The sequence below is a fragment of the Mirounga angustirostris genome, unplaced genomic scaffold (genome assembly GCF_029215605.1).
Source record: "Mirounga angustirostris isolate CCGP_5_RB_7025 unplaced genomic scaffold, mMirAng1.0.hap1 SCAF_17, whole genome shotgun sequence".
NCBI classification, from domain to species: Eukaryota; Metazoa; Chordata; class Mammalia; order Carnivora; family Phocidae; genus Mirounga; species Mirounga angustirostris.
This window is the reverse complement of record NW_026991725.1, coordinates 26,471,976-26,494,616: the sequence shown is the minus strand read 5'-3', so window position 1 is coordinate 26,494,616 and position 22,641 is coordinate 26,471,976. Positions and strand designations below refer to the sequence as shown.

General features: G+C 54.7%; 1 protein-coding gene across 1 annotated transcript; it reads left to right on the top strand.

Moving 5' to 3' along the window:
- The first annotated feature begins 17,977 nt into the window (after positions 1–17,977).
- KRT19 (keratin 19) lies at positions 17,978–22,641 on the top strand. The gene is made up of 6 exons (XM_045888050.2): positions 17,978–18,421; positions 20,490–20,572; positions 20,801–20,957; positions 21,740–21,901; positions 22,010–22,135; positions 22,265–22,641. The coding sequence occupies exons 1-6, from the start codon at positions 17,981–17,983 to the stop codon at positions 22,517–22,519; spliced, it is 1,224 nt and encodes a 407-aa protein (XP_045744006.1). The 5' UTR covers positions 17,978–17,980; the 3' UTR covers positions 22,520–22,641.

Below are 22,641 nucleotides of genomic sequence, written 5' to 3'. Positions count from 1 at the left end.
GGAGGGGATGAGGGCATTGGACCAGATGGTGCCTAAGGACCCTCGGCCCCAACAGTACCTGCTTCTGACCTTCATACATTGTCAGATGGCTTTGATCCTCCTGAGCTTCCTGGAATCTCTCCACCAGGAATCTCTCAATCCATCTTTGCTGCCCCCAGCACCTTCAGTCTTAGGAACATGCCATTCTTACTTGGACTCAGACCAAACCCAGTGGAACACGATCCCTTTCATGTGTCCCCCTCAGCATGGCTAAGATGTGTTGGGAACTTTTGTCAAGACAGAGGGAAACCTCAGGGAAATGAAGCACAAAGACACAAAACCCACAGGAGTGTGTCGAGTTTGAGACAGACCCAAAGGATTTAGGGCTGTTTCTAGGTCTCATTGGATATATGCCCTGCTTGCCATAGCTTGATCTCCAAGGGTCCCGATGAACTCCACTCCCAATCAACTGAATTAAGAGGATTGTCCTATTCCTGGAAGTTTTTAACCATTCGGGTTGCACTGTGATTCCAGCAGGTCTGGAAGGCATTGGGAGGCAAGAGACTGGGCTGAAGCCACAGGGGCATGATGGGGACAGGTCATTGGGCTGGGACGATGCGGGTGCTAGCTTCCTTCACAGCTGTGGCTGCAGCGGCCCCTTGTGGCCATTTAAAAACGGGGAAACTGAGTGTTAGGGGGAAGTACCTTTCCTTAGAGAGATGGCCTCCTGCACGCCTTTGTTGCCGGGAGAAGGAAAGACACACGCCCCGGGTCACACAGCTAGAATCCAGGTCCTTGGACTTCTAGCCCTTCTGGGACTCTTTCTCTTGTACCACTCCCAGCTCATTGCCCTTCTTTTGTGCGCAGGAAGGCCAGGGAGTAGCCTGGAGTGTAGGGCCTGCCTTTGCCCACACAGACCCTCTCTGATCCTTCTTCTCGCTTTAGAACTGAGCAGGGTCAGGGGTCCAGAAAGGGGTCCAGGAAGGAACACTCCTGGTGGCAGGACAGTGTTCCCATGTGGCCTCTAGGGGGCGCTGTGGCACCGAGTTGGCGGGGCCCCGGGTGCCCGCTGCAGGGGCGGAGCCAGCTGGGCTCGGGGAGGACGGAGGGAACAGCAGGCAGCCTGCGGAGCGTGTGGGGAGCCCCGTGGCCCGCAGCCTGCCCTGTCCGAAGCTGTGGCCGGCTCCAGAGTGGACACCAGCACCTCTTTCCGTGGTTCAAGACGCCAGGCCTCTAATCCACCTCGCAACGCCCCCCTCGAAACTACACTTTCCAGACGTTACCTCTCCTTGTTGAGTTTCCCCATGCTCAGGAAGGTGGGCCAGCAGGATCCCTGTCCCTGTTACTATGGGGAACAGATTCAGAGAGGCCGAGGGATTGGCCCGGTCCAGCCAGCTGCTAAAGGCGGAGCCTGGCCTCGGACCAGAGCTTCAGACTCGAAATCCAGCCCCGTTTCCTACACACTCAGGTTCCCGTGAGTTTGGCTCAAGGTTAATGGGGAGATGTGCTGTGGCAGGCAGGGGGCTTTGGAGTCACCTCCACTACCACCTGCTAAGGGGGCCTTTGGCAAGTCACTCAACCTTTCTGTACCTCCTCTTCTCATCTGTAAAATGGGCGGTAATTAGTTCCCTTGGGAGGTGGCCGTAAGAAATGGACGTGAGGATGGACAGAGACAGCCAGGCACCTGGTCTAGGGTGGCTAGTGTTGTAAATGCGGGCGCTGCCAGGCCCTGTCCTCTTGTGTAGCCTTCTCCCCAGGGATCCAGGCTGGGGACGTCAGAGCCCTGCTGTGCCTCCCCGAGGCCGGGGTGCGCTGCTCTGGACTCTGGGGTGCAGAGTGTGCGGCAGGCACTGCTCACATCACTGGAGCTAGTGCAGAGATGGAGCTGAGAGGGGCCAGGTCTGCTGGGGTCAGGGGCAGGGCAGGGTGTGAGGGAGGCAGGGTGAGTCACTCACCAGCCCAGATGCTGCAGAGTGAAGGGGAAGGAGTGTGGGGGCTGGCCAGGCCTGGCGGCACCAGGCACCAGGATCCCAGGCAGGGAGGCCGCCTGCAGCGGGAGCCGAGGGTGTGGCCCCGTGCCTGCCCCACACTGCCAGTTTCTGGTGCACCCCAGGAGCGGGGCGGGCCAGAGGAGAAATCTGGTCTGGGGCTTCTCAGGGTGGGCCTGTGTGGCGAGGGGGGTCTCCCGCTGAGCGTGAGGTTCAGGACGCTTTCCTCCCCCAACTCCCTGCCCTCTCCAGCTCTCCACCCTTGCTGAGGCCTTTCTTCCTGCCCCTGTGGCTGGGGCTGGAGGAGAATGCTCTGTGGGCCTCTCCCAGCCCCCAGAGGGTCCCCATCTAAGACAGACAGACCGAGACAGTGTCCACATCTGCGTCAGGCCCGTTGCAGCAGACTTTAGCCACACCTGCCTGGGTCAGGGGTTCTGCAGGATACTGTGGACTCTCAGCATCAACTGAAAGGACTTTAGAGAAAGAACAAGTTTTGGAAGTGTGAACGGGAGCAGGGAGGGGCCTAAACCTGGGGCATGGAGGGTGGGAAGGGGAGTGGGATGAGCAGCAGGAGGCTGAAGGGACAGGTGAAGGAGCGGTGTGTTGGTAGCTGGTGAGGGTGGTGGTGGGGAGGGCTGCCCAGGGCGCTTAACTGATACCCCCCACCACCTGCAGCTGCCTCCCATTGGCTGATCAGCCTTCTTTCATCAGAGCAGGGCACAGAAGGGAGGGGAATGTATCTGGAAGGACCCGGGAGAATGATCAGGATGATGAGGACATAAGATGAATAAGCCAGACCCTGCCCTCAAGTTGCTCACTGGCTAGAGGAAATAAGAGCCAACTAAGCTCACCAGGTGGGAAGAGGACAGTCCCAGGAGAGACAAAGCACCGGACAGGCCTGGAGGAGGGATGGAGCTGGGCCGGGCGGGGCCGGGGAACACAGTGGCTTTAAGGAAGAAGCTTCCTTTTGTTGCTGTTACAGGTTGCCACAAACTCAGTGGCTTAAAACGACACCAACTTGGTGTCTTATCGTTGTAGAGGTCAGAAGTCTGAAATGGGTCTTATGGGCCAAAGTCAAGGTGTCCGCAGAACCATGTTCCTTCTGGAGGTTCTAGGGGAGAGTCTGTTTCCTTGCCTTTCCAGCTCTTAGAGGCTGCTGCATGCCTTGGCTCATGGCCCCTTCCTCCTTCAAAGTGCATCGTTCTGCCCTGTTTCCATGGTCCCATCTCCTCTCTCTGACCTTGACCACCTTGCCTCCCTCTTATGAGGACCCTGGCGATTACACTGAGCTCACTCAGATAATCCAGGATAATCTCTCCATCACAAGACCCTTAACTTCATCCCATCTACAGAGTCCCTTTTTGCCATATAAGGTGCGTGTTTGGGTATTCTGGGGACATGCATCTCTGGAGGGTCATTATTTTGCCAACCGCTGGTGGCACGGCAGGTGGGGTGGGGCTTAGACATGTGAGGGCCGAGGGAGAGGATGCTGCAGGAGGAGGGGACGACCTGAGCAGAGGCCAGGGCCTGAGGACGGAGGCAACATCAGCCAGCTCCTGGTGTGTGATTGCAGGAAGGTGTGGTTTGGGGGAACAGCCTGGGGAAGCTGAAAGGCCAGTGCCCACTCCATGTCTAAATGAACCCAGTTAGCCTCCGGGGTGATGAGGCAGACTAGTCCCCTGAGGGATGGTGGGGCTGGGGCGGGACTGTTCCTTCAGGACTTAGAGCTGCTCTTTTCGGGTATGGTGGCCAGAATACCCTTGTAATTGTTTCCCAGGGGTGTCCTCCATTTAGCCCTGCCCCCTCCCACCCATGTGACTCCCACTGCAGACTTCCTCAGAATCAGTATCACCCTCCCCTCCTCTCCTCTCCCCTCCTCCCTTCCTGCTCCGAATGGCTGATCTGGGCTTGTTTCCCCTCCGTGGTCTATGCCAGCCTCCAGCTTCCGATTCCTTCCTCCAGCTTGACTCCCCAGCCACTCTGAACGGTTCCCTGCTCCTGAACTCCCCGCATCTGCTCACCGGTTAGGCCCAGCCCGTTCCAGGAGCCCCCTACCCCCTTCCCCACTACTCAGCCTCGAAGCCTCAGCTCTTGGGAAGGCTGCCTTCCCCTTGCCTCCTCTCCACCAAGCATGGAAGCAGTGAGTGGCCTCCACGGGATCTTTTATGATAGCCCGTGCCTGCTGAGTGGCCGTCCAGTGCCAGGATGATGGACACATCACCTTCAATCCTCCTACTGGGGGTAAGGGCTATCGACTCTTGAAGGCTTACTGTGTGCTGGACACTGTTTTTTTTTTTTTAAGATTTTATTTATTTACTTGTCAGAGAGAGAGAGAGAGCACAGGCAGGGCCAGCGGCAGGCAGAGGCAGAGGGAGAAGCAAGCTCTCTGCTGAGCGAGGATCCCAGTGCGGGACTCGATCTCAGAACCCCGGGATCAGGACCTGAGCCAAAGGCAGCCGCTTAACCGACTTCCCGTTGGAACCACCCACGCGTCCCCCGGGCACTGTTCTTGATCTTACCGGCTCCACTTCGGAGATGAGGGAGCTGAGGCTCTGAGAGGTAGGTAAGTGCCACGGCTTTAAAATAAATAGTGGATCCATGAATTAAACCCAGGTCTCATTTTATAGGGGAGGAAACTGAAGCTTGGGGAGATTCAGTAACTGGTCCGGGCTAAGGAGTAGCTCCCAAACCAAGGTGTGGCTCCTTTCAAAGGCCAAGCTTGTCCCTGTCTCACTACGTGGTCACTCATTAACCTTAATCTGCCACACGATGCCCCTTAGCCTCTGCCTTGTAGTTGTTTGTACAGATCTCTCCTACCCACCTCCCCCTTGGCCACTATCGGGGAGCTGGTGGGCACTGGGCCTGGGTCTCTCATCTCTGTGTTCTGCACCCGGCACAGGTCCGGCTCAGAGCACAAGCCTGGCCAGATGAGCGAATGGAGGAGTAAATGATGCTTCCCCGGGCGTGGCTCTGAGCGGAGGCCATCAGCAGCCACTGAGATCCAGAGGGGCTGCAGGCTTGAGGCCGTGTGAGGTGCAGACCTGGGATTCCAGCCCCTCCAAATTTCTTGGCAGATCCAAACATTCAAGTTTTTTTTTTTTTTTACAAGTATATTTTATGCATAGTTTGGGGAAGAGGTAATACACGCCCAATAGAGTACGAAATTGTAAAAGGACAAAGGATCTACAACAAAATGGTCGTCTTCTTACTTCCTGTGAATCCAGTCTTCCAGCTCCAGCTCCAAGCAGCAGCCTGTGCGTCACTTTCTTGTGCATCTTTCTAAAGATATCTCTGCATTTACAAACCTGGTCGTGTCTATGTTCTCCCCGGGAGCACATGTATAAGGTGTAGCCAATGATGCACATTGCTCTTTCTTACCAATCCTCTGGACACATTCTTTCTGAAGGTTGCACAGTAACCTGCTGTACCAAAGGTATCATATAATGGATATTTAGGTGTTTTCACTCTTTTGCTACTATGAATAACGCGGCAATGAATATCCTAGCACATGATGTCCTTTTGCATGTGTGCAAAACTACACCAGAAAGATAAAATACCTGTAAGAGAGGTTGATAGGACAAAGAATTAGATTTAAGATCTTGATAGATATTGGCAATCACTGTTCGTACAGTTTATCCTGATTTTACCTCTACCAACAACGTGTGGGAGTCTTGTTCTCAACAAACAGTAAGATATGAACCCTTTTCATCCTTGCCAATGTGACACCTGTAAAAAATGAGATTTTATGATAGTCTAAATTTACATTTCTCTTACTGTGAGGCTGAACATTTTCATATATCTAAATGCAATTTGCATATTCTTTTCTAGGAACTCTTTGCCTATATTCTTTGCTCTTTTTCTCCCTCCTGGGTTATCGATCTATTATTCAATTATCTGTAGGAACTCTTTATATGTGTTAAGGATATTGGTCCTTGGCCCATGATATAGGTTGCAAATATTTTCCCTGTTGTCATTTCCACAAGGTCTGTTGTGAAAGGCTCCCTGCTTATCACTTTCCATCTTTGACTCTGGTTACTTGCCTCCTTGTCTTACCTCCTCCTTAATTATCTCTCATATGCTGGGTGTCTTTCACTTATGTGATCTGGTTTACAGCTTATAAGCTCCATGCAAGATGAATTCCCATTTATGTTGGGAGACAATTATCCACGGATCTGTTGCATGTATTCTGCACATCTTGCAACCAGAGGTGCTGAATGGCTTTCAATGTGGTCTGTCTTTTCAAGGATTTTTTAGGAGTCAACTGCCTTGGAGGGTAGAAATAACATCTCCCACTTGAGCAGAGGCAGGTTATTTTTTCCTGTTCTGTATAATAATGATGATGCTTCCCGTTGGAGCAAAGACCACACAGGTTTGCTTGCTGCTCATTATAAAAGATTTGGTTTCCCAAAGCTTAGAGTTTCTCAGCTGTAATTCAAAACCCATTGCATATGGAGCACCCAGCTGGGTCAAGCTTTGCATCACCACATAGTCTTTGATGGACAGGGTGAGAGGAATCAATGCAAACCTGAAACTTTAACTGCTTGCTGTGCCTTGAATAATCATTTCCTTTGTCTCTGACCCAGGAATCTCTGGTCTGCCAGCATCCATAAAACTGTGGCAGGCTAACTCATTAGCTTGCCAAAAAGAGTAAATCTCAGACCCTTACGGTTCTCGTTCTCGACAATTTGGCAGCTGGACAAGGTGAGGCTTTGTTCACCTGAGCCAAGGTCACCCAGATAGAAAGCAGCAAAGCTGGGCCTGGAATTGGATCTCTTACTTCCCACCCTGGGTTTTGGCTATGCATAGCCTTCCCGTGCTGGCAGGTAAGCTGGCCACAGCTAGGCTCTTGAGGCTGATTTATCTTTGTGTCTCTCCCACACCTCCTACATGGTTCCAATACGGGGGTTCGATGAATCTCATTCTGATGCCAGTGATTCTCAAGCTGCAGTGAGCCTCAGAACCATGAGCACAGAGACGATGCGGACTTATTAAAAATGTAGGCTCACCCCCAGAGATTTGATTCAGTAACCCTGGGGGGAGGGCACCCAGGCATCAGCATTTTAAATAAGCTCCTCATGTGATGTTGATGCAGGGGGTCTAAGGACCACAGGCGGGGAGTCACTGCTGTGAGCAGGTGGCCACTGCAAGTTCGTGGGCCGAGTGACTTGATCGAAGCTGGCTGGAGACGGAAGAGCCTGGTACTGGGAGAGGCACTGGAGATCAGCTCTGAGGGAGGCACCGCTGTTGTTAGGTCTTGAGGTGATAAGGCTTGGATTAGGGGTGGCGGCAGAGGGAAGGAATGAAGGGGTTGTTGGGACGCCCAGCTGTGACAATAGCCCTGTGTTCCCAGCTTCAGGGCGTCCTGCAGCCGGGCTGTCTGACTCATCTGCCACTTTGCGTGGGTCACCTTTTGACGCAAAAGCCATTGTTGCTTTTGCAGGGAAAAAAAAAAGAAGAAGAAGAAGAAATCCAGTGGCCTGGTCTGCAAGGCCCTTCCTTGTCTGAGTCTGGCCAGCTCGGCAGCCTCTACTGCCCTGATCCTTCTTTGGCACAGAGGTTAGACCATGAGGCACAGGGCCAGACCTCCTGGGTTAAAATCTCAGCTCTGCCACTTACCAAACTTTAAGCTTAAGCCAGTTGCTCTCAGTTTCCTAGTCAGTGAAATGGGGAGTTGCTATTGGCCCCAGTGTCTACAGCATAGGAGCTTTGATGTGCAAGTCATGCACTTAGGGAGTCAGGCCTATAGTAAGGACTCAGTAGATACGGACCACGGACTGTTCTTTCAAGATCCTTTGCTCCTGGGACTTTCCGCCCATCGGCCACCTGTGTGTCCTCACTCCCTTCACTGCTTATGGTGGTTCACCCCGGGCTCTGCTCAGAGCCCCCCTCCTCCAGGAGGCCCTCCCTGCTCACCCCAGGCCTCATTGCAGGTGCTGTCCTTCCCTGAGCTCCAGCAGCCCTCTGATTTGCATCCCTCTTCTGACCCTGGCCTGCCACCTGCTCTTGTCAGGAGCCTGTGGTGTTTACCTTACTCTCCTGAAAGCACAGATCTTCCCCTAGGGGCCAACAGCCTGGATCCAGGACACCTGCCTGTGGGGCTCGGTTCAGCAGGAAACCAGCTGTGTGCCCTGGGGCCCTGGGGCAGGTGGAGCATCCACCCCTGTCTCAGTTTTCTGATCTACAGATGGATGGAGTTGGGCTAAAGAGCCAGCTCCTGAGCTTTAAAAGAGGGGGACGTTCAGCTTAAGCAAAGATCCTACCGGAAGCAGTGTGGGTAACACCAGTGAGGGCGGAGCTGCTCTGGGCAAGTGCGTGTGCACATGTGGGTGTGAGTAAGCGTTGTGAGCATGTGAACACGCACCTGTGAGTGTGGAGGGTATGTGAGGGTGTGCGGTGCGTGTGCGAACGCGCGTGTCTAAGTGACTGCACGTGTGTGTGAGTGGGGGGGTCCGCCGCGCTGAGGGCTCTGCTGCGCATGAAAACCTCTGGGTGAGGACGTTTCTACCCTCACAACCTACAAGGGTGGGAGTTCGTCTGATTCATCTCGCTAGGCTCCTCCTAGATGCTTAATGTTTCTTAGTGGTCAGGAGGAGGATAAGGACAAGGGAAAACAGGCCTGGCAAAACTGGCAAGTTCTGGGTTCCTGAAGCCTCTCCGCCTCCCCTTCCTGAGCTCAAACCCTTCCTTCAGAAACCGCAGATACAGATCTCTCCGTGTGAAGGCGTTTGTTTGGTTTCTGTGTGCCAGGGGCCCTCGCTGTGCGTCTGCGGAGCTCGGACTGATGTCTTCGCTGCATGTTCTGGTCTCCACAGGCCCCTGCCCTAATCCCAGACGAGACCTGCGGAGGAAGTAGCCCCTCCCCAACTCCAGCACATTCTGCTGGAGGGGGGCTGGGGCTCTGGTAGGACTGGAGGGCTTCCTAGCTGCTTCCCCTTTGCCTCTCTGGTGTTGGCCGGGCGGGAGGCCTCAGGCTGGTGCTCAGGCACCTTGGTGACGGCTGGGCCTGAGAGGTCCTGCCTGCAATAGCCGTGAGGTGCCCACGGGAGCCAGTGAGGTTTTGTCCTCCGGTGAGGCCGTGTGTGTGTGTGTGTGTGTGTGTGTGTGTGTGTGTGTGTGTGTGTCTTGGCTGGGGTGTATAGTCCCTTTCTCTCCCAATCAACTGTCCACGGATACCAGGCCCCTGGCAGAGGGTGGGGCCCCAGCTGTTCTTTCTCTGGGTAAAGGGCATCTCACCCATGAGACCCCAGACCTGGGCACTCCTGGCGTTCGTTCCCAGCTTCCGGCAGCCTACCTTGTTATGGGATTCTTTGCGGTATCTGCTAATGAATGTTTACCCTGCAGCCCGGCGGGAGCCAGGAGGAGCCCGAAGGGGCCAGGAGAGGGGGGGCTCAGTGTTCTGTCTCTAGAGCAGCTCTGAATTGCCTCTGCTCTCAAGAATGCCCCTCCCCCTCTCTGCCTGTCTTCCTCTCTGGCCAAGAAGCAGCTTTTCCAGAAACTCAGCTAACCTGACCATCCCCACCCCAAGCCTGCCCAGCCCTACTTGCCAGCTTGAAGCCAGTGGAACCTGGGACAAGTCAGAATTGAAAATATATAAACCCCCCTCAACTCCGATTATAAAGGGGATACCCGTTCAGTGTAGCTTTGTTGAAAATTTAGAAAGCCACAGGTCAGAAGTCACCTCCCTATTCCCTCCCCCATCTGTGGGCTTGTGAGGGCAGGGCCTGGGTGGGCACAGCCTTTGTCCTCCCTCCTCCCTCAGTGGGTGTCAGCGCTGCCAGGCTTGGGCACAGTGAGTGCTTGGTGAGCAGAACCCAATGAGAACAGAAGGCTGCTTGATGATCCAGATCTGGCGATGACCCTGGGGTGACCACTGTCTATCTGGAGGCGGATTAGGTAAACCATGGCCCCCCCGCCGACCAGTTCTCTGACTGCAATGCAAATGCCAAGCTCAGGCCTCAAGCTAGGAGTCACCTGGATGCCTCTTCTTCCCTCTGCTCCAGGCGAATCCACCAGCTCCCCCTGTTCAGAAGTCTCTGCTTTCAGAACTCCCCCCAGGCCACTTCTCACTCGCAGGCCCTCCCACAGGGCCCCAGAATGAGCTCTCAGCATCTCTAACTTTATGAGAGCCTCTTATCAGATTTCCAGCTTCCACCCTTGCGCCCATCTAGCTCCAGAGAGTAGCCCCAGGGCTCCCAGGGCTGCTCTGACCAAAGCTCTCAGAAAAAAGCCCAGCCCTTGAGAACAGGACTGCAACCCCTCCTCGTGCAGTGCTCTGGCCTGGCCTCCTCTCCTGCACACCCCTCCCCTGGCCTACCCCTCCCAGCCAGGGGGTGCCTGGCGTTCCTGGGACACACCCGGCTCATTCTTCCTCGGGGAGCTTGCCTCTGCCTTGCCCTTGGCCTGGCTCCCCCAGGGGCCTGCAGGCTCCTTTGCCTCATTGAGGTCTCTCTGTCCAAGTGCCACCTCCTCTGTTCCCAGCCCTCCCTCGATGGCCTCTCTCCACTAGTGGCTCTTCACCCCTTCCCCAATGATTAGCTCCTCCCCAGGCACGACTCCCTGCTAGAATTACCATGTGTTTGCCTCAGCCAGATTGAAAGCTCAGGAGGGCAGGGAGTTTTTGACCATTTTGTTCCTGAAGCCCAGAATCCAAAAGGTGCCTGGCACATAGAGGGTGGTCCGTAATTATTGGTTGAATGAAAAAAAAGGGCTTCTTCCTGTCCTCCTTCCCAGCAAATACTCATTAATCATTCACTAGGGTGTCAGCCCTGGGGCCAGATGCAGTGGGGAAGCTCCGACCGGGAGACAGGGCTGTGCATCTAATGTGGAGAGCCCAGGGGGTTGTTGGGGGTGGGGAGCAATAGTGGGAAAAACTGGCCCAGCCTGAGTGCATCAGGAAGGACGTCCCAGAGGAGGTGATGCCCAAGCTGAGCGCTGGGCTTGAAAGAGGAGCTAGAGCTCCTGACATCTAGGGAAAGGGAGGAGGCAGGTGAGGAGGGAGGATTCTCCAGGCCTGAGGAAGGTCCTGGTCCCTCCTGGAGGGCAGGGATGTCGCCTCTGGGACACAGTAGGTGCTCAGTGAAACTGCTGAGGTAGCCAGTGTCCCGGAGCTACACCTGATTTTGAAGACGACCATTTCGGTTGCTGGACTGGAGCCTTGTGGGGGTGAGGGTAGTGTGGGCTCTGAGGAGCTCACTAGGGATTCACAGGATCCGATGAGTTTTGAAATGGAAAGAGCCCCAAGTCCTAGAGTCTCTGTCCCTGAGGGAGGGAGGCAGCACTGCTTCCCTGGTGGGAAGGAAGTGAGCTGGCTGGAAAGGGAGCCGAGGACCGTCCAGATGGAATCAGGGCAGACACCAGACATTCTTCTTTCTCGCTGTCTGTCCTGCGTCTGGCCCTCCCGGCGTCCCAGCCCAGGTGGGACGGGCTGAGGCTTGGCACGGGGCTCCCAAATGGGGCCCTGAGAGCCCTGGGGCCAGGGCAGAGGCAGAGAAGGCACCCCTCTTTGTGTGCAGAGAAGCCTGAGCCTGGTCACGTACACCGAGCCCCTCTCGGGAGGGGTAGGGTGGGAGGGAGAGACACCCGGTCTTCCCAGAGTGTGGAATGTGGCACCTGGGGGGAAGCTGACCCTCTCCCTTCCCCATGCCCCGACAAGGGGCAGTTCCCTAGGACTCCGAGCTTCTTCCCCTCCCCCCAGGATTGGCTCTGGTTCCTGTCAGGCTGGTTTTTCTCCCCTGGGGCTTGAAGAGGAACACCAGGGGCCATCCTGACCCGGCCTGCCCTGCCCCACCTTTCCTGGGTTCCCACCAGTGGAAAGTGACCGAGATGAGCTGCCATAGAGGCAGCTGGATCTGGGCTGCTGGCCTTGGGTCCCTATGACACCACGCACCTGGCTGGAGCAAGGTCTTGAGCTCCTCGCAGCGTGGCCAGTATTTCTTGTCTCTGTCCTTTTACAACCCATGCTCCCTGCTAGGACTTAATTCAGGCCCTCTTTATCTGTAACGCGGACTATATCAGCAGACCCTAAACTGGTCTCCCTACCCCAGACCATGTCTACCCTCCTGTCCCACCAGCCCCTTCACCACATGGAACCCACAGCAATTTCTAAAGTATGGGTTTGGCCACATCACATCTCTGGTTAAAATAACTTCCCATTGTGGGGCGCCTGGGTGGCTCAGTCGGTTAAGCGTCTGCCTTCGGCTCAGGTCATGATCCCAGGGTCCTGGGATCGAGTCCCGCATCGGGCTCCCTGCTCTGTGGGGAGCCTGCGTCTCCCTCTCCTCCCCACTTGTGCTCTCTATCTCTGTCTCTCTCAAATAAATTAAAAAAAAAAATCTAAAAAAAACCCAACTTCCTATTGTCTTCCGGATAAAGTCCAACTCTTTGGCTGAGCTGACAGCCCCCTTTCCCATCCCTTCCCTGATCCCTGCCCTCCCCCCAACGGACCCCAACCAGACCGAATTACCAGTGGTTTCCCAAGCTGGCCCCAGTGATGCTACTTTTCCAGGCCCCTGTCCCCTTGCCCCTCTGTCTGATAAACACCTACTGGTCTTTTAGCCTCTTGCTCAAGGGTCGCACCCTCTATGAAACATCTGTCCATGCTCCTAGGCAGAAATGAAGGCTCTTTCCCTTTGCCCCCCACTTTGCTCCTGTGCAGATCCAATTCCCAGCACCTACACACTTGATTCTACTGATCTGTTTGAGGCCTAAATGCCTACTGGCTCAATAGTTCTAGAAAGGTGGCCCTCATAGTTGCGACTCGCTCCAGCCCCTCTAGAAATCCTCCAGTTATTTCAGAAAGTCCCCAGAGGAATGACCCCCATGTGCCGACAAGGTGCCTGCTGGCTGTAGGCTCGTGTGGGGTACACTCTGCTTCCTTCCAGCTCCAGCCGCCCGCCCCCCTCATGGTCCACGTGCACTACCCATGTCCCTGCTGGTGGGCCGACTCTGGATGTTCCTAAAACTTCCGGTCCTTGGGGAGCCAGAGCACGGGTCTCCTCACCGCATCCCCCCCATTCCACATCATCAGGCCTGGAGGAGCCCTCCTGCACCCAGACTCTTTCCAAGTCCCTCCTGCAAAGTTCTGCCATCTCTTCCCTTCTACCCTCTTGCTTCATGAAGAGGGAAAACCAGTGCAAGGGACCCAGGGGTGGAGGCAGGAGCCTAGAAAGCTCTTTGGGGGCTCTCTTTTCCCCACATCTGCTGCTCCCCTTTCCAAAGCTTCCTCTCTGGTATATGAGTGAGAAAAGGACGTCAGTGGTGCAGCGATGGAGAGGAAGAGGTATTATTATATCAGATGCAGTTGGTTCTCAATGTCCATCATACAGTGTTTCTTAAGAAAATATTACCTTTTAATACATAACATGAAACAGGTTCTATGTAAATACATCCTTGTAAAAATTAGAACAGCAGAGATAAGTGTGGGTTCCCCTCGACTACAAGCCTCCCCTTGACTACGAGCCTTCACTCGGTTTCTCTCAGAGGAAACCCTTGTCTTCAGGCTGGTGCATTTCCTCTCGTATCTATGTGCTCACGTGCATAATCACATGTACATCGTATGTGCTTACGTGCACAATCATATGTACATCCTATGTGCTCACGTGCACAATCACATGCACATCGTATGTGCCCGCGTGCATAATCATATGTACATTAATGTCGGCATTAATTTATCATATGTATTGCCCTCTTGCCACTTTTATCTAAGACCTCATTCTTTAGGGATTTTTGTGTCACCGTATATTGACATTACTCATTCTGCTTATGTTACCCCTGTGCTCCCAAGCTCTGGTCTCAGCTTCCTCCAGTCTGTTGTTAGTTACCATTTTTGAGCTTTCAATATTTTGTTGGAGTTAATAATTTTCTCTTGCCTGTTGTTTTATTCTCTCCAATATTCCTTAACTGTCAGCTTAACAGGGTTTTAGGAAGGAGTGGAAATTAATGTGAGTATTCAACCTAACACATTTCATCAAAACTAATACATCTCTATAGTCCCCTGCCGGACTGTTAGTTTTTTAGAGGCAGCAAAAACTTGTATATCCTTCTGTATCCCAGCACCTAGTACTATGCCCGGTAGATAGGGGACAGGGACAGATACAGGGTTGATGAATGGAGGCACAGGTCAGAAAGTACCTTTAGCATCCTTGATGAAGGGCCCTGGAGAAGGGGATGGTGTCTAGGGAAGGGTTACCGATTTATACAATAAGCAAGTTCATGAAATCTCCACACTTTTATCCTTCTTTCCTCCAGCTTATGAATTCTGTTGTGTTCATGTGCACAAGTCCACCTCCTCTGCGGTGGCTGAACTTAGTTAGAGCTTTGCTTGCATGATCCACCAACTGACCAAATAAATAATTGTATATTGGAGCAGGGAGGACAAGTTAGGATCTTAACAGGTGACCCTATGCCTTTCCCAGCTTGATGAGGCCAGTGGAGGAAGGTACCCTGACCTCCATCCTGTGAGGGGAACACAGCATTCCTGGTTGGTGCTGTGGCTTTAGGGCATTAAATATCTGGGCTTGAGGGGCACCAGCGTGGCTCAGTCGGTTAAGCGTCTGCCTTTGGCTCAGGTCATGATCCCAGGGTCCTGGGATCGAGTCCCACATTGGGCTCCTTGCTTGGCGGGGAGCCTGCTTCTCCTTCTGTCTGCCACTCTCCCTGCTTGTGCTCTCTCCCTCTCTCTGCCTGACAGATACATAAATAAAATCTTAAAAAAAAGATTAAAAAAAAAAAAGATCTGGGCTTGAATCCTGGGTCCACTACTTACTTGTGTGACCTTGGTCAAATTATTAAACTCTCTGAGCCTCAGCTGATCTTTGGAGTGGATCAGCTTTTCTTGTGACATATGGATTATTAATAGATGTTACCTGACAAAAGATTCCATGGTCCAGTGTAGTTGATAAATGTTGGTTGGACCAAGTTAAAGAATACTTATTGTATGTATATAATAATACTTATAATGATAATATAACAAATATGTGTATTTATTATATATTATTGTAAAATATTGTGATATTACTATTCCACAGTTACATAATAACATATTTTGAGTGCTCACGATGCGTCAGGCACCCTTACGAGCCCCTCATTTAACCCTCAAAACAACCCATGAACCAGGTTGTTACTATTATTAATATTTTAATCTCTATTTTACAAATGACTCAGGGTATCAGACACTGGGCTACCATGCACTGTAACTCTCTAACAAGCAGTGTTTCTGATCTTATTGGACAGAGCCCCCCTTTCCCGCAGGGATCTCACGATGCTGGGGCTCTGCAGACATGAGCTGGGGGCCGCTGGGCAGGATCTGCTGTGCTTTAATATTCCCTTCCCAATCCTGACCCTGTGTGCACCTCCCCTGGGGACGACAGAACCCCGGCTCGGGGACCAGAGCTTGGGAAGGGAGCTCCTCCGGTCAGGTTTTGCCCTCAAGCAGCCAGGAGCGGATCCGAGACTCCTGGTTGTGGGCAGTCCTTTCCTGACCCCTCAGTTCCATCTCTGGGGAAGGCAGCCTGTACAGATGCTCTTCTGAGTTCTTGATGTACCAGAGGAATGGTCAGAAGCCACATAGCTCATGGTGGAAGGTGCTGGGCACTGTTCTGGCCAGAGAGCGGGAGTGGGGGATTCTTCCTGACTCCACCTGCATTTCAGTCTGGGGTTTACTGCCCTTGGAGTTGGTATAAGATTTTGGAAACGGGACCCAAAGGAGTTGTTCTGGAGCTGGGACCTCCTCGGAAGGGAAAGCAGAGCCTCTGTCACACGCAGGAACCTAGGCCACGGGGCTGAAGGTTGAGAGGCTGGAAGCCAGACTCTGACACCCCTGGATGGGGACCCGGCCGGTCATTGGCCCCCTTGGAGCCTCTGTATTGTCCTGTGTGAAATGGGTTGGGCTGCCGAGAGGACCCAATGAGACCCACAAAGACTGTAAGCTGTACTACCCTCAGTCAGGTGTTCTTAGGACTGTGGCCCTGGGGTGTGCACTGGGACCCAAAGGTCCTCTGGAGTTCAGGAGCTCACAACCCCTTAATATCTGGGGGGGATTGTGGTTCTGTTATTTTGTTTCCTAACACAAAGTCCCTTCCCAAAGCCTCCTATCAGGCCAGAAAACCAGAGTTTCCAGCTGGGGCTTGGTGTGTGTAGCAACTATCTGGCCCATAAGGAGCAGGCCTCCTTCTCAGGGTCAAATAAAGAGTGACTCACCTCAGACCAGCCCTGGCGGCTACAACCATTGTGAAGGCCCAGCCACACCCTGCTTTCATGGGCTGCCTTGGGTCATGCCCGCCTCCTTTCCCTTTTGGGCACCTTGGGTCCACTTGCAGATCTGGTTCACTAGTTTAAACAGCCTCAGGCTGGCCTTCCTGAGTGGCTCAGGGCTACTCCTGGTGGGTTACGGGGTGTGTGGGCGGTTTCCTGCCCTCCCCCCCCCCCCGCCCCGCCCCACCGCTCCTGGATAAGTGGGTAGCTGGAAGGCAGTTTATTGGGGACTGGTGTCAGAGGCTGGGACAAGTCTTCCTTTAGCTACAGGTGACCCAGGTAATGATGTGCAGAAAGGAGGGCTGAGATTTCACTGGGGGAAACAGGCCTGTTGCTGCCTCACCTCCCTAACACCATCTCAAAAGGGCTTAGGGCCCCTGTCTTGTGACTGGGTGACTGCTCCGACCTAAGGAACCATGGGGACAGTTCTGGGGAGGGGTGAGGTCCTTGGGGACAGGAACTGGGGTGAGGCACAGGCAGTGTCTGGCAGGGGGCCTGGCCCTCCCAAGTGCAAAAAAAGAAGAAAGGGTGGGTGGAATTGTTGAGCGGGGTGAAGAGCAAGGCTGGGCCTGTGTGCAGAGAGGGAAGCTCCTTCGTCTTATTATTGAAGCTCTTCACTTTGTCTGAGAGCACCCTGTAGGGCCTAGCAGTCCACTCATTGATCCAGGTACTAGGACAGGACCCTGTCAGGCTCCAGGATTCAGTCTCACACCCTCCTTCCAGATGCTCACAAGGAGGGAGGGATCCCATCCCATTTTCGTCTCTGGGTGGCAGGGGCTAAATGTCTCATGGGCAAGTTATTTGCCTCCTTCAGGCTCAGATTCCCCATCATAATTTCAGTAAATCTGTGTTGAATGAATGCATGATTTGGGGGCTGGAGGTTGGGGTTGTCCTGGAGGGGCTGGGCGGTAAGAGGCCCCCAGTGGGGCCCTGCCCCAGGTGGGGTCAGGCTTGAGCTTGGAGTTACCTGGAAGTCTTCTACAGTCCAGCCGCAGAAGCCTGCAGAAGCCTCCCTGCAGCTGTTCTCAGGAGCCTGTGGTCATCCCAGGGCTTTGTATGGCTCCAGAAGGGTGGGGCAGCTTTGTCTCAGGAGGCCAGTGGCCAGATCACCCTCCTCTGGGGGACTGAGAGGAAGTCAGGGTGTGGGTGATCCCCAAGGGGCAGGCTCTGAGAGGTTGTAATTCCAAGTGGGGTGTAGGAATCTCCTGAAGGTATTGGAGGGAAGTGTTTAACTCTGACTCCCAGCAAGGGGCTTCAGAACATAATTCCAGAGGGGATGGGGGGTTGAAGGGAGGACAGGGTGTAGGAGTCTACTCCCAGGAGGACTTAATTCCTGGGGGGTTTCAAGCCTGGGTTAATCTTAACAGCTTCACAGGGGAGGGTCAGAATGTGAATGAGGGTGTCTGTGTGTGTGATGGGGGTGAAGAAAGGAAGGAGTGTGCTAGGAGGTGAGGAGGTGTGCAGTCGAGGCTCCGGGACTCCCGACTGGGCTGGGGTGGGGCAGTTCCCCGCAGGGCCGCAGCAAGGAAGAGCTGGAGGTAGAGCCACCAGGAACTGACCAATGGGGACAGTGCCCGTATTTGCACCCAGGAGCCTGCAAATTCCTCGGGGCTCAGATATCCGCCCCATCTCCTCCCACCTCTCCCCTTCTCCCTCCCCCTCCCCCGCCCGCCCCAGGCATAAAAGGCGCCAGGTGAGGCTCTCGCCACTCCTGTCGCCCACCGCTGCTCCTCTGACCAGTGTCGTCCGAGTCCTCCTTCGCCATGACTTCCTACAGCTATCTTCATTCGTCCGCCACCTCGTCCTTCGGGGCCCTGGGCGGCGGCTCCCTGCGCCTCGGGGCGGGAGGTGCCTTCCGCGCGCCCAGCATCCATGGGGGCTCGGGCGGCCGCGGCGTGTCTGTGTCCTCCGCCCGCTTCGTGTCCTCGTCCTCCGGGGGCTACGGCGGGGGCTACGGCGGGGGCTACGGCGGCAGCGTTGCCGGCGGCCTGGCCGGGTCCGACGGGCTGCTGGCGGGCAATGAGAAGCTCACCATGCAGAACCTCAACGACCGCCTGGCCTCCTACCTGGACAAGGTGCGCGCCCTGGAGGAGGCCAACGGCGACCTGGAGGTGAAGATCCGCGACTGGTACCAGAAGCAGGGGCCCGGGCCCGCCCGCAACTACAGCCACTACTTCAAGACCATCGAGGAGCTGCGGGACAAGGTGCGCGGCGGCCCAGCTGCGGGAGGTGCACCTGCCGCGCAAACCCAGAGTAAACCCAGGCCCGCGGGCCGGGCGAGGCCGGGGGAGGGACGGCAGCCACCCGAGCCACCACTTGGCGGGGCGGGAGCTAGCCCGTTAGGACGTGGGAGGGCCGCAGCGTGGGGCAGAGAGCTGTGGGCAGGTGAGGAGGGGCAGGGCGGTGGGGCAGGAAGTGGATGCCCGGGTATCGGGAAGGGGGCAGGCTAGTGGGTGGGGTGTGCAGAGGCGGCCGGGGCGGGGCTGGTGGGCGGGGAGGCCTGGGAGAGGGAGTCCGAAGGAGTGGGAGGAGATGGGACAAGGCTGTGGGCTGCCCAGAGGCCTTGGCCCGGGGCCGCGGTGGCAGCAGGGAGACAAGCAAGAATTTGGCCTGAGAGGAATGCAGTCCACCCCGGGCCAAACCTACCCTCCGCTGCCCCCAGCATGGGCCCCTCCGCATTCCTTTTCTCTGGTGGGGCAGGTCTGGTTTCCATCACGCTCAGGCTGAAACCCCTCCTGCCTGCCACACCGTACTTAGGAACTTCTAGGAAGAATGAGAAGGGACATATGCTAATGGCCTAAGGACCTGGTAAAGGCGGGACATAGACGCAGAGGACCGGCCCCCCGCCCCCCCCCCCCCCCCCCCCGTCCTTTTCGGCAATAGTTCTCTGTGGGTGGAGAGTCCTGGGGTTGGGGGTGCTGGAGCCATAGGTCTAACAGGGAGCCCCTAAGGGCATGCAGGGTGGGGCTTGGTCTCCACCCTCAGGGAAAAGCTGGGAGCTCTGCCGGGAAGAAATGTTATCGGAAGCCAGTGGGACATTTAACACGCAGCTCCCCACAACGTTGCCCAGTGCCTGCCATGTGGCCCGCACGGTGCTGGGTGCCAGGGGCATAGAGTAGAAAGACCAGACCTGTGGACAAGGAGGGACAGCTAGAGTTGTAAACAACAAAATAGAATACTGCTTACACACTTTTAAAAAAATTGTAACCTAACAAGAAATACATTTTACCATGTACCTTCACCCATTCTCTTTCTGTTATATACACACCCAAAACGGAAGCAAAACTTTATTTATTTATTTAAAGATTTATTTATTTATTTGAGAGAGAGAGAGAGAGAGAGAGAGAGAGAGAGAGTGCAGGGTGGGGGGAGGGAGAGAGGGAGAGGGAGAGAGAGAATCAGTCCTCAAGCAGATTCCCGCTGAGTGTGAAGCCCTATGCAGGGCTCCATCCCAGGACCCTGAGATTGTGACCTGAGCAAAAAATCAAGAGTCAGCCATTTAACCAACTGAGCCGTCCAGGCGCCCCACCAAAACTTTCTTGAAATAATTCTTACCGTACTGTGGGTGATCTCTTCTCATATTTTATATTCTGTTCAGGTTCATTAAAAAACTATGCAAATTATCTCCCAGTACAATGACTAATGAGTCATGACTTGCTCTTTGAAAAACATAAACCCAAGTACCTTAATCAATGGTGTGAATATGCCCGTCACAGCAGAGGGACCTCAGATGGGGGTGAACTTGGACAAGAAATCCTGAGCTTCATTTCCCGCCTCTATAAAATAGGCATACCCACTGACCTGGCATGAAAGATGAGGGGCAAAGTGCTTGTCACATAATTGATGCTCAAAAATGGGAATTCCCTGTCCTGAGGCAAAATGTGCTTTGAATGGGGCTACGGACAAAAGTACCCCAACACGTCATCTGGTTTGCAGATCACTAGAGTCTGCCTCCCCTAAGACCATTTAGAGTTTCCCTGGGTACAGGTCTCAGACACTTTCCTTCCAGACTTACCTCCATGCCCTCCCACACCCATGCCCTACCCCCTGTCTCAGCGTCCCTGACGATGGTTTCTCCTGCTCCAGCTCCTGGGCATGGACTGATTCCAAGACCTCCCAGAGAGCAGGCCAATGGACAGCTGAGACATGGCTGGGGCTTTGGTCTCTAGGGGGTAGAGGCATACTCATTTGCTCTCCTCTCTCTTCTAGGAAGAAAGGGGGTGGGCAGTGCCAAACTAAACTGGTGCCAACTTCCTGCCTCTTATCTTCCAGATTCTTGGTGCCACCATCGAGAACTCCAAGATTGTCCTGCAGATCGACAATGCCCGTCTGGCTGCAGATGACTTCCGAACTAAGTGAGTATGTGTTTGCCTCAGAGGGCTGCGGAAGCCAGGACAGGGAAGGAGGGGCAATCCCAGACCCTTTGGGGGCTCAGTGCAGTGGGGGGACTAGACTCTGTCCTCACTTACCCCAGCTGGCCCGAAGCAACCCCCTCATGGACTCCTGAACCCTGGGGGAGATGGGGGAAGTCTTCAGGGGTTCAGAGGAAATTCTGGTCTGACTACACCTATTTCCTCTGAAAGGTTTGAGACGGAGCAGGCCCTGCGCCAGAGCGTGGAGGCCGACATCAACGGCCTGCGCCGGGTGCTGGATGAGCTGACCCTGGCCAGGACCGACCTGGAGATGCAGATCGAGGGCCTGAAGGAGGAACTGGCCTACCTGAAGAAGAACCATGAAGAGGTGGGTTTCAGGCTGGGCCTTCTGTTCATCCCACCCCAACTTCCCAGGGCTAAGGACACTTTTAATTTTTTTTTTTTATTCTTATGTTAATCCCCATACATTACATCATTAGTTTTAGATGAAGTGTTCCATGATTCATTGTTTGTGCATAACACTCAGTGCTCCATGCAGAATGTGCCCTCCTCAATACCCACCACCAGGCTAACCCATCCTCCCACCCCCCTCCCCTCTAGAACCCTCAGTTTGTTTTTCAGAGTCCATCGTCTCTCATGGTTCATCTATCCCTCTGATTTCCCCCGCTTAAGGACACTTTTATTTTTTTTATTTTTTATTTTTTTTAAAGATTTTATTTATTTATTTGACAGAGAGAGACACAGCGAGAGAGGGAACACAAGCAGGGGGAGTGGGAGAGGGAGAAGCAGGCTTCCCGCAGAGCAGGGAGCCCGATGCGGGACTCGATCCCAGGACCCCGGGACCATGACCTGAGCCCAAGGCAGTCGCCCAACCAACTGAGCCACCCAGGCGCCCTTAAGGACACTTTTATATCCTGTATCCTCTTGACTGTGACCACACTTGCTGTACCCTTGATATGGCCCTGGGTGTGGAGCAGGGCTCCCAGGGCTCCAGCAGGGGATGGTGGCCACCTGGTCTATCTCTCGGTGCTGGCTCCGAGGTCTGCACCTGAACCAGCCCCTTTCCCGTCTGGGGGGTGGGGGAGTGACCTGGCCCAGGCCCAGCAGGCTCTGGGCTCTGACATGCCCATCTCTGCTGTGTCTTTCCAGGAAATCAGTGCCCTGAGGGGCCAGGTGGGTGGCCAGGTCAGTGTGGAGGTGGATTCCGCTCCGGGCGTCGACCTTGCCAAGATCCTGGGTGACATGAGAAGCCAATATGAGGTCATGGCTGAGAAGAACCGAAAGGATGCTGAAGCCTGGTTCACCAGCCGGGTACGTAGGGGGAAGTCCTTTGGAGAGGTGGCAGGGAGAGAGAGCTTCATGCCCTCAGGCAGAGGTCTGCCTCACTGCTTATTCCTTCTGCCTGCTCTCTTCTTGCAGACCGAGGAGCTGAATCGGGAGGTGGCTGGCCACACAGAACAGCTGCAGATGAGCAAGTCGGAAGTCACTGACCTGCGGCGCACCCTCCAGGGTCTGGAGATCGAGCTGCAGTCTCAGCTAAGCATGGTCTGTACCCCCGCCCTGTGGGGCGCACCCTGGTGCCCTCGCAACCTTGCGCAGCCTGGGCCGTGGCTGTGCCCTTGCCCTCTCAGGAACCAGTCTCCACTGAGTCTCTTTCCCTCTCCCTGCCCTCAGAAAGCTGCCCTGGAAGGCACATTGGCGGAAACAGAGGCCCGCTTTGGAGCCCAGCTGGCCCAGATCCAGGCTCTGATCAGCAGCATGGAAGCCCAGCTGAGCGAGGTGCGTGCCGACACTGAGCGGCAGAACCAGGAGTACCAGCAGCTCATGGACATCAAGTCACGGCTGGAGCAGGAGATTGCCACTTACCGCAGCCTGCTGGAGGGCCAGGATGCCCACTACAACAACCTGCCCACCGCCAAGGCTCTCTGAGTCCAGCAGCCTCCTGGGCTTCCTGCTCTCCTGCAGAGGGAATCCCCTGGGTAGGGCCATGGAGGGGAGGGACCCTACCCCTGTCTCTTCCCCCTGACCTGCCAATAAAGTTTTATGGCTCG

What these genes read in the sequence shown, in the direction of transcription:
- KRT19 (XM_045888050.2), top strand. Translation starts at nt 17,981, where the DNA reads ATGACTTCCTACAGCTATCTTCATTCGTCCGCCACCTCGTCCTTCGGG. An exon ending in TGAAGAAGAACCATGAAGAG is followed by an intron (nt 20,958 to 21,739) that starts GTGGGTTTCAGG and finishes GTGTCTTTCCAG; the next exon opens with GAAATCAGTGCCCTGAGGGG. An exon ending in AAGCCTGGTTCACCAGCCGG is followed by an intron (nt 21,902 to 22,009) that starts GTACGTAGGGGG and finishes CTCTTCTTGCAG; the next exon opens with ACCGAGGAGCTGAATCGGGA.